This window comes from Pinus tabuliformis, chromosome 5_2 (genome assembly GCF_031772625.1).
Source record: "Pinus tabuliformis cultivar Carrire ecotype Pingquan chromosome 5_2, CPIR1, whole genome shotgun sequence".
Lineage (NCBI taxonomy): Eukaryota > Viridiplantae > Streptophyta > Pinopsida > Pinales > Pinaceae > Pinus > Pinus tabuliformis.
The window spans coordinates 158,644,902-158,662,474 of record NC_142306.1 but is presented as its reverse complement, the minus strand read 5'-3'; the positions used below and the strand labels follow the sequence as shown (position 1 = coordinate 158,662,474).

At 40.2% G+C, this 17,573-nt stretch overlaps 1 protein-coding gene across 5 annotated transcripts in view; it reads right to left on the bottom strand.

Moving 5' to 3' along the window:
• LOC149158008 (uncharacterized) overlaps positions 1-17,573 on the bottom strand; it is a 413,335-nt gene that overhangs the window by 62,709 nt on the left and 333,053 nt on the right. For all 5 annotated transcript variants that reach the window (XM_089436086.1, XM_089436084.1, XM_089436088.1 and 2 more), the window contains exon 20: positions 4,479-4,737. In XM_089436086.1, the coding sequence (XP_089292212.1) occupies positions 4,479-4,737 (259 nt within the window). The remainder of the gene's footprint in view (positions 1-4,478; positions 4,738-17,573) is intronic.

Below are 17,573 nucleotides of genomic sequence, written 5' to 3'. Positions count from 1 at the left end.
GCTGTCCGACTTATCTAGCTGCCAACACACCATACAAATGCTGCTCCAAATATGTATGTACTAGCTCACAGTTGAGGTCTGTTTGGTTGCAGCAAACTAGGTTTGGTTAGGGAACACAACAGCCCTTAACCAACCTTCTTTTTTCCCCAAAAACACTCCCAAGAGATGCGGCTGCCCTTCTTTAAGGGGCCGAGGGTGGCTGCTTCAATTCTGGGCTGCCCTAGCCCTTGTCTACCCTTCAGCCTGCCTGTAATTTACTGTGGCATCCTACAGCAAGACTGTGTAGGGTTGCGGCTGCCTTTCCATGGATTTGCACCCCTCCAAAGTGCCCTCAAAACTGTCCTATGGTTGCGGCTCTTCCAACAAGGGAACTCGGCCCTCCTTCACCCTGAAACAGGCCCTAAAACAGTACTACTTTTTCAGCCACATTAGGCCTGCGGCTAGGGCACCCTTGGTATGTTTAGGACAGCGAATATCTTCATCTTGACTGCATCTAGGACAGCTTGGAGGATTAGGGCATCCCTTCATGACTGTGTCCTCTAGGTTGTGCATAGAGTTGTCATAGGCTAGGGTGCTAGGACTGCGTTATGGCCTCCATGCTTAGGTTTCTTTCTTCCAACATTTAGGGCTTCTTCTCCTAGATTTCTCTCACACTAAAACCCAAGACAAGTGGAGAGAAATCAAGAGAGAGGTGTGTGTGAAATGACTCTCAAGTCATCTCCTTTTACACTAAAACGTTGAGCACATGTGGGGGTTATTTGGTTGCTGGCCGACCTTGATGAATTGTCCCATAACACAAATAAATTCATAACTCCCTGAATACTTATTGGAATCGGATGATCTTTAGATCAATCCTACACCTCTCGATGAAAGGGATCCAAGAAAAATATCAACTACCATAAATAAGATGACCCACATGGAGTTTGGCCCTAGTTGCCAATTTTAACAAATCTCTATAAGAACAATTTTCAGCAGGTTTTCCTCTTCAAGAAGGAGAGGTTTTGGCTTGGGCTTTAAGCCAACATCTTGTGTTCTTGTCTCTTGTATTTTGGTAACTGTTTGATGAAGTAAGAAATACACACACTAATGATATCAAGAGAAGATTGTGCTAATAAGAAAAAGTTAAAATATCTCACAAATAGTTATCATGCTAAGAAAAATCACATTAACTCTAATTGCCCTAGATTCTTCAACATGGTATCAGAGCTAAGGTGCTAAAGTCAAAGGAAGGGCAGCAAATAGAGACATTCAAGGATCAACTTCAAGAAGGGCAACAAAGCAAGGACAGTCTTGGCATTTCTCTACACATCACAGTCTCGGAGTTGACAACAGTCCCGAATCTTCAGTTCGGATACTCTGAGATTTTCGTATCAAGGAACAGTTTCGGATATCACAGTCTTGATGGCAATCACAGTCTAGGTGTCTGCACAGTTCCAGTTCATACTACAAACTCAATCATGATCACAGTGACTTGACAATTCTCAGTGTTATAATAATGTTCCTTGCTCAGTATTCCAGTAATGTTTGATGGTGCAACTCGGAGTTAAAAATATGATGCACAGTAATGCACAGGAACCTCAATTCGGTGCTAAGAATAATCAGTGGAAAGTTTCAGTATCTCAGTGCTACTCACAGTTCAAAGGCATACCTTTATGAATAAATGACATGCTATGGAATGTCACGAGGATGTGTCAGCACAGTATTGCACGATATCAAGAATAATCACATCATACATTGCAGTGATATCACTTCAGAAGAAGAACACAGTGCCACATCTCGGATGAGCATTATGACAGTACTCTCAAAGTTCTTGATCTCAATATCATACCCTCACAGTCAAGGGATCAAGTAATCTCAACATATTATAAAAACAACAGTGCTTGGTGCTGAACAACACAAGAAAGTCTCAAGGGAAGTCTTGGAACTCAGTTGTATTAGGCAGCTCAAGCAAGAACCTCATTGAAGGAGATCATTCAAGAAAGCATCAAGGTGAAGATTTCATCTTCATGTGGCAAGTATCTTTCATTCCATAATCAAGTTTCGTTAAATGACTTCGTGTTTGCAAGGAGATCTATAAATTGGTTGGGTCATCGAAATTCCTTGCATAAAGGAGGATAGATATAGTCCCCGAAAGGAAAGTCATTGATGTTTATGGAAAAGTCTCTGAAGGTCAAGCATTGTTTGAATGCATGTAAAAGGATTAAGGGACTCATAGGATTCTTATGAAATCAGTCAAAGGTCCTCTCATCCCTATGTAGCAGGAGAGGAGACATAAAAAGAGATATATGAAATGCTAGAAGATATATTCTCTGGAAATGCAGTAAAGAAGGTATCAAAGAATGAAGGAATATCTTCATGAGATCTCAATTGGGAGATCTAGGAGAGATGACAAGAAGATAATCATCATTGTTCTAATTGATAAGAAAGCTAACAAATGACAAGAAAGTTACCTCATTCAACTTGTGGTCTCATTCAAGTTGAGGGCAAAAGTGTTGAAGGTTAAAAGACTCAAACATTTGTAGAAAGGAAAGGGAAGTTTGGTCCTCAAACAAGACAAAACAATATAGCTAAGATTCAATGCTATAGAAAGATTATGAAAAGAAATCTCATATCGCCGAAAAGATGGAGGAAGCTAAAGAAAAGGGCCAAGGAAAGAGGGAGTAACAGATCTCTACTATGATTGAGATGGTATCCCTCACAAAAGGGTCTTATCATAAGCTCCTCAATCTTTTGATATGGCCATGACAATAAGATGCATCGTGGCATCATGGAAGCATTAGAAACAAGAGCTCATGACATCACCATGGGAATCATGAAGGACAAAATCCATGGCAGTCAAACATGAAGGATATAGCTCTTGGGAACCTCATTGAACATTGAAGGAAAGGATGAAGTCATCTAGGACAAGGCTCATCATACATCAAGTCAAAAAGGAAACATCTGCCAGATGAGGATATACAAGATCCTCAAGATTCTCTGATGGAATCCTCATCGGAGGGTTCACTAATCTAGAGAGGAAGCAAGTGTTTCATCAAAAACTCCAACTTGTGGAGTTCATGGGATGATGGTATGATGACATGAGAGATGAAGTAGATCAAGGGGTTGAAGATCTTTTCAATCAAGGAAGTTGCTGGAAGAAGCCTAGATGACCTAAAGGTAAAATGAGGTATGTATGCTTGTATTTAATATTATAAAGTCATGTCGTATGGTTGCAGGTAACATGGATCACTACTTCTATCTTGAGAAGCATGATCAAGAGAAAAATGATCTCCTCCTTTGAAAGGATGCAGGAAGGCATAAGTCACACTAGATGAAATCAACATAATATGTCCTCATATGAAGTATGAGGTGGTTGACTACAATTAAGAAACTCTAATTGAAAGCTCCTGGGAATGGAATGTGTGAGGAAGGAAGAGATTGTGAGATATGCAACCCTGATGAAGGCGATCAACATCCAAAAGACCAAGAAGATTTGACTAGGAAATCTCCCGGAAAGATATGAAGACTCTGACAGAAGTCTAAAAAAGATGGAGACCCTTGACAAGGGATATCTTTGGGATATATGTCAACATCTATGAAAGATGTTGATACCTACATCAACATGTCATGGTGAAGTGCCATATCATAAGGTACTATTTGATTTAATGTTATGTCTTGATTTCTTGAATAATATCTGGATGAGTTCATACAGGGCTACTGGAACAAGAGTTGTAAGTACAATTATAACTAGCGTTCATGGTAGCCATATGATGAAGGTTCCAGACATGTATCAAGAAGGCCACTTTCCATGAAGAAGGGAATGACATGATGAACCAAGAAAGAAAGTGATCGATGGCTAATTCCTACAAGGAAAAAGCTCGACTGAATTACATGACATCAAGAAAGGAAATTGATCAAGCAGCTGAAGGACCCACAAAGAGGAAGCTGCTGATGAAAAGGAGAGTCCCTAATTAAAAGGGAGCTCTGACAAGTCCCTAATTGAGAGGGAGCTTGGGCAAGTTCCTAGTCAGAAGGAACTTGGGTACATTGCTTTACAAGAATGGGCATATATCTCCCTAGTTGAAAGGGAGAGATAGACACAATATTTTCAAGGGAAAACATACTGAAGCAAATTGCTATTAAACTCGCTCCATGCAGAGGATGATCATAAAACATAACAAATGGTTTACGCATGGTATCTGTAATGGTTCAGTCTAATGCAAAGGAAAAGTCTAATAATGAATAATATCGTTTAAATTTGATGGTTTAGCCCTTCAAAGAAGCAAATGAGTTGAGACAAAAGACAATGGAGAGAAAACGACCTCTCAACTAAAAAGAACAGTACAACAATAAAAATGAGAAACAGATACAGTTCACATGCTTACATAAGTGCCTGCATTCAAAAATATTGTCACATGCTGGAAAAATACATAATGGTGCTAAAACAACGAAAAGAGACAAGGAATAGAGTGGCAAGGGGAGAAAAAATCAACACCTACAATGAAACGATGAACAAAAGTTGCATTTTGTTGGCCAATTCTGTGTACTCGGTTAATTGCCTGGGCTTCAGCAGCAGGATTTAGGAGTGGTTCAATCAAAATCACATGGTGAGCCTCCAAGAGATTAAGACCATTTGCACCATGTCGAAAAAGTAGCAACAAAACTTTTGGTTCAACCCACTGCTCCTTTCTTTGCCTTATAGATTGCTTGCCTTCCTCAACTGTCCCTTTGAATTGCCTGATTGCAATGTCTGAATTGCTGGGAACAATAGAGTTAAACACCATCAGATTGACAGAAGAAGAAAGATATCTACCAGTAAACAACCAAGAATAAAGTAACAAAATAATTAAGACTTTCACAAAGTTTGTCCCAGCTTTTAGGAATTTGATAAAGTTTTTTAAGAGTAACATATGGAGTTTGAATAAAAATATTACTCATGGCATAAACAATTAACGCTATCATGTACAAATCTGATAATAACTGCAATTCACTACAGTCTAGACTCTACAATTAATCTTGGAGACAAACATTCAAATTTGCCATTCCAAAAACATGAAAATAAAGTTCAAGGCATAAGAACAGCATGTATGTCACATGCATATGTTGATCAAAACATTTTTTCCTATATGGTTCACAGACCCGGAGATCGGTGACCGCTACATCCACGGAATATTGGTACCAGGTAGATCCACCTGAAGGGGTCACTTCCCGCCGACTCAACCATGGAGCCTGACCCCGAGGGTGTCAAGAGAATTGAACCCGTGATCTCTCAATAGCAAAGATGTTTTAACGATGTGGACTCTACCAATTGAGCTAACCCCTGGGGCTAAATGTTGATCAAAACATATTATCATAAGCTATTGAAATACTGTAACCAACTGACATAACATCACACAATAATGCTTACCTTACCCATATGATAACCATTTACCTTATCATTCAACCAAAATCGATCAGGAAAAATTTTGGCTATTCTTAAAGTTCACAATTAATGTATAATGCTTGTCCAACTACCTCAGCCACGATGACTTCACTATTTCAGATTGCCTTGTGCTAATCATGCCTTAAATTACATTTATTGGTTTTGCTTAACTTTAGCTCTAGCTGGCTGCTCAGCTAGTTCACCCCTCTTTCATGACTTAATTCAGCATTATATTACAAAGGCAATGAGATGTTAATTTCAATGTCTTTCTATATGGACTTTCACGCTTGACATCCCTTATCCTTGAGGACATCTTCTTAACCAAAATTAGGAGCTTTAAATACATCAGCCAGACAACAACGGCAAATTCATTTTAATCATAAGACAACAAATCAAGGTTAAGAAGCAGTCTGGGAAACTGACAATGACATCTAATTCATTCAGCATATTTGTTGAAATCCTTACCAAAATAGTCAGTGAGAACCTAGGGCTAAATAATGAAGTCTAACAATTGCAAAGAAATGAATCAGCCTGGTCAGCAAGCATGCTCTTTGGTTTCTGTGAGAATGCTTTGATGCCACTGATGATTACCCCAATCAATCCAGGCCATTCCTTACAGAACATTCTACAGCAGGCACTTGGTGATGATTTTACACCCTGCAGATCTTGCTTTTGACGACAAGGAGGATTATGTTCTTAGCTTCTGGGATGCCTTGCTATAACAACATCTGTCTTTTTTATCCCCTCCAATTTTATGTAGCCCTGGACAGTGTTCTCTTGACTGGGCATCTTTGGAATTCCTTTGGTACTTCTGTACCTCTTTTTTCTCTTTTTGATGGAGATGCCCACTCTGGGGACTTGTGTTGCTATTATTTGTTGTTAATGTGCTCCACTCCCATTGAACTATTTTTGTTCATTTGTGGACAATAATTTAGTATCATTTCAAATATACTGGATACAACCTTACAAACGTCTTCTTTTACATATTTTCCCGATTAGTATTATAGACAATCAGTGCCACCATAATAATTGCAACATTTGGTCACATAGCCATCCACAAAATCCTATTCCATACTCCATCCCTTCTATTAATTTTGTCTCCTTATAAGAGATACCAATAGACCTATTTTACTAAGCATTCCCCATTTCAAAGAGGCCCCAACATCCACCGTGTACACCTTACTAAATTGGAATTACCCTACTCCACAAACGTTCCCACAACAGCATTTTGTCACATTCTAGAATTGTGACAATGCAACTATTCAAAGATCCTATGCTCCAGAGTATAATCCTTCATGATTTGTTTACCCTTTTTGAGATCAATATTGAGAAATACAATTCTAACAATTTCTCCGAAAATCTTCCTACTCGTTCCTTGTATTAATCAACTTCAAAACAATTTCTTATTGCTCGCACGAGTCTTCCCAAACAGGATCAAATGGCAATCTCTCACCTTTCAAAACCAAAAAGACTTTACCATAGGAGCCCCTTTACTAGCAATGTTCAACAGAAAAGATCCTTTGGCATTGCAATCTCCACATGTGACATCCCCACTGTCTACCCTAGGCACATACTTGGCACTCTAAATTGTGGCCCATGAAGCATCTGATTCTTTCAACTATCTCCAAATGAGCTTACCACCCAAAGCTTTTTTCATACTTGATCATTTATGGATACCAAAACCTCCTTGAGATCTCACTTGGTATCTTTGCATGAAATGATGTCATCGTTTCCAAGGTAACCCCACAATGAAGTTTTTTCTTCTAATTTTTCTGACTCCTTGAGAATCTATTGTTGATAACCTATTGCTAGAACTTGAAGGACAAACTCTACAAAAACAACTCTGCCATCAAGGGGTAATTCTTGAAAGACCCAATGATTTTATTCACTCTAGACTCTAATTATAACCTCTTCCCACAAAAGAATCCATCCAGAGTTCTACACCAAGGGAATCCTGAAACATTTAGAAGCAAGGACTTCCTTTGGAAATTGAATATCTCAAAAACTTTTAGTTGGACATCCATCCAATTGTTAAAAATTAAAATAGAAGATCTTCAACTTCTTATCATTGACAAGTCCTTTACAGGCCAAGAGAAACTTCCAAGTATCTTTTGAATGCCTTCACTTCCCTTACCTATGATACCCTTACAAACATGGCGTTATAAACAAATTGATGAGGGGAAATAACGGTGATGTTTGGGGATACAACATACCTCTCAATGTGTCGTTGTCCTTTGCAATGTTTAATGATATTCCCACACCCTCAACCATGAGAACAAAAGGATAAGCAGATATGGGATCCCCTTGGTGGATATCCCTACTAATATGAAAGGAGGTGGTTGGAGAACCAGTAACCAATATGGAGGAAAAGGTTGATGAGGCACAACACACTACCTACTTGATCCAAACATCTTTAAATCCAAACAACATCAAAACAGCCTACATATACTCCCAATTCAATCTTTCATAACCCTTAGACAAATTGAGCTTGATCAAGATATCAAGATTTTTTTATCTCTGCATATAGACTAATCCAATAGGGCTTTAAACCAGTGTGGAAAAAGTCGCGATAAAATCGGCAAAGTCCAATTTTTTGGGCTAGCCAATTTTATCGGCCAACTTTTTGGCATTTTTTTCGAAAACGAAAAAGTCATGATTTAATTGGAAGTCGATCGAAAAAATCGCGAAGCCTACCTAGGCCACGGATAAGTGAGGGAAAAGGCCGAAAAATCACTCATTTTTCACTCTTCTTTCTGCCATTTGTCCCTGTGGAGAGAGGAGGTGTTTGCCATTGCCCAAGAGGAGGAGATTTACTAGTTTTGTGGTGTGGATTTGGAGATTTGTCCACTGCTCAACGTGAGAGATTCAAGGTGTTGATTTGTTGCTGCTAGGTATGTATTTTAATTTCTCTTTCAGTTTTTGTTACACAAATGGCTTCTTAAATCTTTCTATTAGTTTGTTTTTAGCTTATTTTTGCTTAGAAACTTGAATCAAAACATTGTTTAGAATCTAGATTGAATCAAAACTTCAAAATGTTACGATTGTTTACATGTTTCAACTTTAAAGAATAAAAAATTCAAACCCTTGTTTAGTGAATCCAAGTGTGTTCAAGTGAGTGAGAAGAGGCATTTAAAATTTAAAATCAACAATTCAATTTGTGTTTGCTTCTTATGTAATGGGCAAATTTTTATTTTTTTCAATTTTCATTGTGCCCTAGGTTCAAATTCAAGTTCAAAGTGTCAAATAAAATGTCGAGGAATTTGGACCCTATGTGGGAATATGGTGAACCTGATCCCATACCCGAATCTGGGGGGGTCCATAGAATGTATTTGACTTGCAAGTTGTGTGGCAAGTGTGAAAATTTCGAAAACCGGAATCCTATTGCAGCAACTGGAAATTATTCTCCTAATTGTTAATTTTATTTAACAATTTATTTGTTGTTTGCTACGGCAAACACTGAATAAATCACACTGCAACCTACACAAATAAAACTGTGGAAGAATAAATGCTGGAAGAAATGCTAGTACACACATAAAAATAACACAATTATATTTGGACAAAAATCCTTGTTAAAACCCAAATTGGGAAAACCGGTGTAGCAAATGAAGGTTTTATTATTATGCAACAATGAAAATTTGAGTACAATCTGGATGCCTGAAACTGACAATCCACAACAAGAAAATCTGGGCAAAATACTGAAGGGAATTTCTCTTCTCCCACAGGTAATCTCTGGCACGACTTGCCTTTAGAAAACTGGTCGTCCAAACCCCAGCGTAAGCCCTTCTGCGTTGCCTCTACGATGTCTCCCACACGTGTGACTTGAAGTTGCCTCTAATGAAGTTGTTCTGCCTCCAGTTGCAAAGGAAATCATCTCTCCAGCCTTCTAAAACCTCTGTCTGGCCTCTGGAACTGAGAACGATTTTTTCTCACCAACAAATCGATCTGTCTACTGAAGCTACTGTGCAAAGCCTCTGCACTGCCTCTCTGGGATAACTCGACCCTCTTGTTGCTGCCTCTCCGGATCTGGAAATGTTTCCTTTGGATCACTGTCCCTACCCCTCTCGCACTGCTTCGATCTCTAGCTCTCTCTCCAGCAAGTGACTATTGCTACTCTAGAAATCGATCTACCTAGAAATCAAACCTCTCAAGTGTTTCCTCGATCACCACATCGATCCCCTCTTATAATTCTTTGTTGGAGCACCAACGACCAAGATTAAAACATAATCGATGGCTAGGATCATGTCTAGATCGATCCATGTGAGTTTCTAGATGATTCTCGCCTTGACTTAATTAATACTGATTAATTAACCATATTCCCTAGGTTTAAACTTAGAAAATATTTTAAAACTGGTTAATAATCCAAGTAAGTCATTTCTAGGCGGAATTTTCAAAAACGATTGTTGGGTTTTGGAGATCTCGTGTATTCTGGCCTCTCCACAAAATTTCAAGAGTAGAACACTTATGATGCTACAAAAACTAACACTCCCTCTTAGCGACGAATGTGTTCTAGTGCTACTGCACATCCTGCAGTAACACCTTGTCTCTGCATCATCTCCAACCACTGCGTAACTCTGATATACGATGTATTTGTGTTGTTGTTGACCCTGCCGAACTGCTGCCAACATTGCATTTGCACTGTGACTCCCTCTCCTCTGTTGTTGTTGCAATTGCAACATCTGCAACTGAAAGGCATCCAAAATACTGAATCAACTATGATCAATATAATGCATCTATCACCTGAGTCTCTGATTGCTGCTAGTATTTGCATTGTCACTGAAGAATCTACGCTATTGTTGACTCTGCACTATTTCCAACCTTGCACTCTGCTCTCCAGCATCTGACTACTACTAGTCTCTACAACTATCACTTTGGCATTTGGCTGCATCAACTGTCATTGATCGATCTTGCTACTCAACACTATGGGCCCTTGTAGCAAGGTATTGATCCATGAGGTAGACTCCTCAAGGATCCTGCCCAATTGTAGTGCTATGGGGATACAACTCCAAATCACCCCACCTCACTCCTGGAAGTATGTCAGCGATCATAGCGAAGTCTTCCTCCAACCTGGATGATAACCAATCGATCTTAGCATATGTTGCGGCCTGGTCCTGCTTCTCCTCTTTGGCCTTCTTTCTGAGAGGACACTAGGTACCGTAGTGACCAAGTTCACCAAACTTGAAGCACTTGACCTTTGACAGGTCCTTCTTCCTCTACTCCCCTTGTCACTAACTGGGACGCTCAAATGCGAGGGCCACATTCTCCTCCTCCTTCACCTGCGTCTGTCCGCTATTGTTGCCACTGATAGAGCTCTTTAGAAGAGCTCGCCTCAATTCCTCCTGCTGCAAGTCAGCCCACATCCTGTCCCAATCTGGTAGCTTGTCTCTGCCCAATATGCTTTGGACAAAGACCTGCCAGTCCTCAGAGACACTGTTGAGTGCCAATCTCACAAGCTTTGTGGGTTGAGGCATTGCCCCAACAACTAACAATTGGTCCTGAACCTCTTGAATCCTAGTAAGGAAGGGGTCTATGCCTTCCCCCTTCTGCATCTGAATGAGCCTCAACTTCTCCTTGAGGTACATCTTCCGTTGCTCAGAAGTACCCTGATACAACGTGGTGAGAGCATCCCACATCTGCTTGGCAGTATCTTTGCCAACTATATGTGAAACAACATGATCCCGGACTCTATCTAGGATCAGCCTCTTCGCCCATTCCATCTCCTTCTTGTACTCCTTCAACTGATCTGCATCCGTGGGAACTGCTATCACTGCATCAATATATGCTCTCAGGCCAACCTCATTTAGAAGGAAGGGCATCCTTGCCTTCCAAATGATGTAGTCGGAAGCTCCATCCAACCTATCCTGATCACGAAGCCCAGTAGTGGCCATCTCAAAAAAATGTCGAAAACCTCCTCTTTCCTTTTGCTCAACTGTTGCTCTGCTATTTGCACTCCCTTCTGGAGTGAGAAAATCTGCTCACAATGACTGTTGATCTGCAAGGAAAAATCGAACTTCTTGAGACTAGAAGTTCCATGAGAAAACTTTTCCCTGTGTGTGTGTTCTTCTTCCTTCCACCCGACGCTGGCTTTGCACTAGCAAACTGCTGCAAAAACCACTGCATCTAGCTAGAGATTTGCTCAATGAAAAATCTGGGTTATTCCCTTTGCCTTTGGAATCACTTGATCTGTTAGGATCAAATTTTTCCGCCCCTCACTCAGAAAAATCGAACCTCCACAAGTAACTCGGCCTCTTTGCAAAATGACTGCGCTGCCCTTGGGAATTTCAGCCAGCTAACCACAATGAGCAGCAGAATTCCTTCTCTTTTCGCCACTGAGCTCCTTGGTTGATCAACTGCGCTCTGATACCATGTTAAAATTCTGAAAAACAGAATCCTATTGCTGCAACTAGAAATTATTCTCTTAATTGTTAATTTTATTTAACAATTAATTTGTTGTTTGCTACGATAAATAGTGAATAAATCACATAGCAACTTACACGAATAAAACTACGAAAGAAAAAACGCTGGAAGAAATGCTAGTGGACACATAAAAATAACACAATTATTTTTGGACAAAAGTACCTGGAAAACCCAACTTGGGAAAACTGGTGCAGCAGATGAGGGTTTTATTATTATGCAACAGTAAAAATCTGAGTACAATCTAGATGCCTAAAAGTAACAATCCATAGCAAGAAAATCTAGGCAAAATACTGAAGGGAATTTCCCTTCTCCAAAGGGCAATCTCTGGCAAGACTTGCCTTCAGAAAATTGGTCGTCCAAACCCCATCTTGAGCCCTTTCGTGTTGCCTTTGCACTGTCTCCCACACGTGTGACTCGAAGTTGCCTCTGATGAAGTCATTCTGCCTCTAGCTACTAAGGAAACCGTCTCTCCGGCCTTGTGGAACCTCTGTCTGGCCGCTGGAATTGAGAACAATTTTTTCTCACCAGCAAATCGATCTGCCTGCTGAAGCTACTGTGCAGAGCCTCTGCAGTGCCTCTCTGGGATAACTCGGTCCTCTTGTTGCTGCTTCTCTCGATCTGGAAATCTCTCCTCCGGATCATTGTCCCTGCCCCTCTCACACTGCTTCGATCTCTAGCTATCTCTGAGACAACTGACTACTGCTACTCTGGAAATCAATCCACTCAGAAATCGAACCTCTCAAGTGTCTCCTTCATCACCACATCGATTTCCTCTTATAATCCTTTGTTGGAGCACGAACGGCCAAGGTTAAAACATAATCGATAGCTAGGATCATCTTTGGATCGATCCGTGTGTGTTTCTAGATGATTCTCGCCTTGACTTAATTAATATTGATTAATTAACCATATTCCCTAAGATTAAACTTAAGAAATATTTAAAAAGTGGTTAATAATCTAATTGAGTCATTTCTAGGTGGAATTTCTAGAAGCGATTTATGGGTTTTAGAGATCTCATGTACTCTAGTGTCTCCACAAAATTTCAAGACTAGAACACATCCGATGCTACAAAAACTAACAACAAGCATATGTCAGCGGGTGTCGACAGATTAAAATTCCATCTGGGGCAAATTCCGAGGCAAAATATAGAACTTTGCCCAAATCCAACTCTAGAAATCATCCGGCAAGCCATTAAATCATTGATAGATAAAGAGGAGGGCAAAGACACCAGGTCAGCAGTTAAAAACCAACTTATTGGGGCCTCAAGAGTGGGGGGAAGTGAGAGTGGTTCTTCAACATCACATTCCACACCCACATGTCCCAACCCCTCACCGTTCTCATATTTTTTTGTTCCTAGAACCACACTTGGTGCACAACTTGACATCAAATAGGCAATTAAAAAGAAGGAAAAGGCAGACGATGACAGGTTGGTCAGTAAGTGTCTTCTTTGGAATGATGTTCCTTTTAACATTGCCAAGACCAACCCATTCTACCAAACTATGTTTGATGTAGTTGTTGTCGTTGGCTTGGGGTACAAAGCCCCTACCTTCGCAAATTTGAGAGGGCCTCTTCTTCAAGATGAAAAATCTAATTTCACTGCTAGAATGGAGAGGTTTAGGGCATCTTGGGAACACACTAGATGCATAGTCATGTCAGATGGTTGGACGGACCAAAAGGATAGGGCCCTTCTTAACTTCTTGGTAGTTGTCCCAAGGGGGCAATGTTTATGAAATTTGTTGATGCATTTGCACAGATTAAAGATGCACGTTTATTATGTGAGTTGTTGGACATCTTCATTCAGGAAGTAGGTCGACAAAATGTTGTCCAAGTGATAACGGGCAACGCTGCAAATTATGTTGTTGTTGGCAGGTTGGTTATGGAGAGGTATCCTAGCTTGTTTTGGACACCTTGTGTTGCTCATTGTATTGACTTGATGTTGGAAGATATAGGTGAGATTCCTCTTGTGAGGGATATTGTTGAATCATCCAGAAGCATAACAAAATTTATATATAATCATGCATCTGTTCTTAGCGTGATGGGAAGATTCACCAACAACAAAGAGTTGGTGTGTCTTGCCATTACACGATTTTCCACTACTTTCATATCAATTCAGTCTCTGTGAAATTCTATGTGAGATGTGAAGAGCATGTTTCTTTCACAAGATTGGCGTGCTTTATCTATTAGCTACAAACCAGAGGGAGAGGGCATATGCAAAGTAGTTTCAATGATCAGAGCTTTTGGGCAGGAGTAGAGGAGGTGTGTGCCATTTCAGAACCTTTCATAAGAGTTCTTCGGTTGGTTGATTGAGACAAGCCTGCAATGGGCTACTTGTATGAAGCCATGGATAGGGCCAAAGAAGCCATTCATGCCTAATATGAAGATAAGGGAGACAAGGGGTTAGAGAAACAACAGGTCATATGGAGAGTGATTAATGAGCGATGGAACAATACCCTCCATCACCCCATTCATGTTGCAGGTATCTACCTCAACCTCACATTGTCTTACTCCTGTGGTTTCAGATTTGATACTGACGTGATGGATGGATTCCTCACTTGTGTTGAGAGGATGGTGGCATCTGAGCAAGAACGTGAAGAAATTTCTAAGGAAATGGAGATATATAGGATGGCAAGTGGCACATTCGGTTTTACCATGGCTATTGAGAATAGGACAACCAAAATGCTAGGTAAGCTTCAGTTTGTTTCAACTTTCAAATTTAATAATTCATTTTCTCTTCATAATTTGCTTCAAGTTTAGAATTTCAATGTTTTAACTTCTTCTCTTTTTATGTTTCTCATTTTTCTTTTAACTTCTAGATGCTTGGTGGACAAGCTATGGTGCTAGAGTACCCCATCTAAAAAAGCTTGCCATTCAAGTGCTCAGCCAAACATGCAGTTCCTCTAGGTGTGAGCGCAATTAGAGTGTATATGACAAAATACAAAGCAAAAAACGCAACAGGGAAAAAAAAATCAATTTAAATTTTTGAATTCATTTTATTGTTTTTAATATTTAAATTTTCTACGTACTAATTTACAATCTATGACCCTAATACAGATTAGAGTCCCAACGACTCAATGACATGGTCTACGTCTACTACAATCTCCGATTGTGGGTGAGGCAACTTCAAGAAACTCCTAATGTAGAAGCCATCTCATTGGACAATATTGATACCACTGCTGCATGGAGGGTTGAGACTGAGAGGTCGGCCATGGAATCGATCCCTGATTGGTTAGATGTGGATCCAAAGGCACTAGAGACAAAGGAGGTAGCAGTTTCAGGGGAGGGAGAGTCAGAGGTAGAGGAGGAGGAGGAGCAAGGTCAAGAGGCAGAGCAGGAGGAGATGACACCATCTAGGATGGGCAGCAATAGAGGATAGAGGCCACCTCGTTTTTTGGCTTCTAGAGGACGACATAGTCCATTTGTAGCCCTAGGGTCAGGGCCTTCTTCCTCTAGAGGAAAAGGCAAAGCCATTCCCTATTCCCGTAAAAGGGGCAGATGATCTCAGTGGCTAATTACTTTATGACATGTAGATGACTCATGATATACATTTAGTATATTTTTTGATGATATTTTGACTCCTGAGAGTTGAGATTGAGTCAAGACTTGATTCACTATTTTCATATGTGATGTAGCACTAGACTTCACATACATATTATCAGTGTTTTAAAAAACGGCCAAGCGAGACCAAGCCAATCCCTGGCTGGGTCGGTTTGGTGGCCGAAACGGAATCTTTGGCTGGGTTGTTATTGAGCTGGTCACCGACTCGGCCGGCTCGATCGAGCCCAAGTTAACTCGGTCAACTCGGTTACTGATGCAAAAGCATGGCCAACGAATTTTTTTTTTTGGGGGGGGGGAATTGGACCCCATAGCTAATTCTAATTTTCCTTATAGAGTTATTTTGAAGTCCATTTACGTCTCCCAACCCTATAAAAGTTACCCAACCCCTCTCATTTCCTCACAACTATCTCATTGCATTTGTGTGAGAATTTGTGAGGAGTTTGTGAAGAGTTGTGGAGTTTGTTTTTGGAGCAGCAATGAGGAGTCTTGGGCAAGCATTGGAGCAGTGGTGAAGAGCTTCTTGGGCAGCGATTGGAGCAACATTGAGGAGGCGATTTGTGCCTAGAGGTATTTTTTTCACTTCTAAAATCTATTTTTACTTATTTGTTTTTCATTTTCAGATTTCTTCCTTCCATTTCCAAGTCAAAAATGGCTCCTAGAGTAAAAGATGTTGCTTGGGCATATGCTGAAATGGTTGATAATCAAATGCATTGCAAATTTTGCCATAGAAAAATTAAGGAGGGTCTTGGGGGCATTCATAGGCTGAAACAACACTTGGTTGGTATTAGAGGCCAAATTACTCCATGTGAATCACCACAAATTGGGGAGACTAAGAAGGAGTTGTTAAATAGCTTTGAGAAGTTTCAGGAAGAAAAAGTTAGGCAAAAAGAAATAGAGGCTGAAATTGGGAGGAAGAGTATACAACAAATGATGGCTACCAACCCCCATTTTGATTTTGAGGGCTCTTCATCTATCCCTTGTACTAATGCATCCAACCCCTTCCGCTATGTTCCTCCCTCTTTGGAGTCCATGCAAGAAAAAAAGGGTAAGGGTAAAATGAAAAAGAAGGGTGATATGAATATCAAAAGTTATTTCACTGTCACACCCTCCTCTCCATCAGATGCACATGGTCCTCAAGCTAGTAGAAGTCATATGCAGCCCACTTTAGATGACCATTGGAAGAAAGAATTGAGGGAGACTGCTTGTGATTACATAGCTAGATGGTGGTATGATGCTGATATCCCCTTCAATGCTTCCCGTTCACCATATTATGAGCCTATGTTTGATGCCATATTTGCTGCTGGAAAGGGCTTCAAAGGCCCTATTATGCATGAGTTAAGGGTGTCTCGTTTGCGAAAAGAAATTTCCACCACTGATGAGTATTTGAAAGATTTCAAAAACTCATGGGCAAAAACAGGATGTACCATCATGTCAGATGGATGGACTGATCAAAGGAATTGTACCATCATAAACTTTCTTATCGTTTTCCCACAAGGAACCATTTTTCTAAAATCAATTAATGCATCTGATAGGGTAAAAAATGGACAATTGATGTTTCAACTATTGGATGAGGTTGTTGAGGAGGTGGGGGTGGCTAATGTTGTTCAAATCATCACAGATAATGCCTCTAACTATGTTCTTGCTAGTAAACTGTTAGAGGAAAAACACAAAACCATCTTTTGGACCCAATGTGCTGCACATTGATAGACCTCATGCTTGAGGATATTTGCAAATTAAATTGGGTCAAGAACATTGTAGAGCATGCCAAAGCATAACAAAATGTATCTACAATCATTCATGGATTTTAAGCCTGATGAGGAGACACACAGGGGGCAGGGATATTATTAGGCCTGCCATCACTAGATTTGCAACTCATTTTTTGACATTGCAATCTATGCTTTCCCAACATAGAAACTTGCAAAAGATGTTTTCCAATGATGAATGGAATGAAAGCTAGTGGTCTCACAAATAGGATGGCAAAGATATGAAAAAGAAAGTTAATGAACAAATATTTTGGAAAAAGGCAGCAGAGATTGTGAAGGTCATTGAGCCTCTGGTTAAGGTGTTGCGGTTGGTGGATGGGTAAAGATTGGCTATGGGCTTCATTTATGAGGCTATGGATCAAGCAAAGGAGCAAATAAAGAGAGCATACAAGGATAGAGTGGCTAAGTGTGGGCCCATTTGGACAATCATTGATGAAATATGG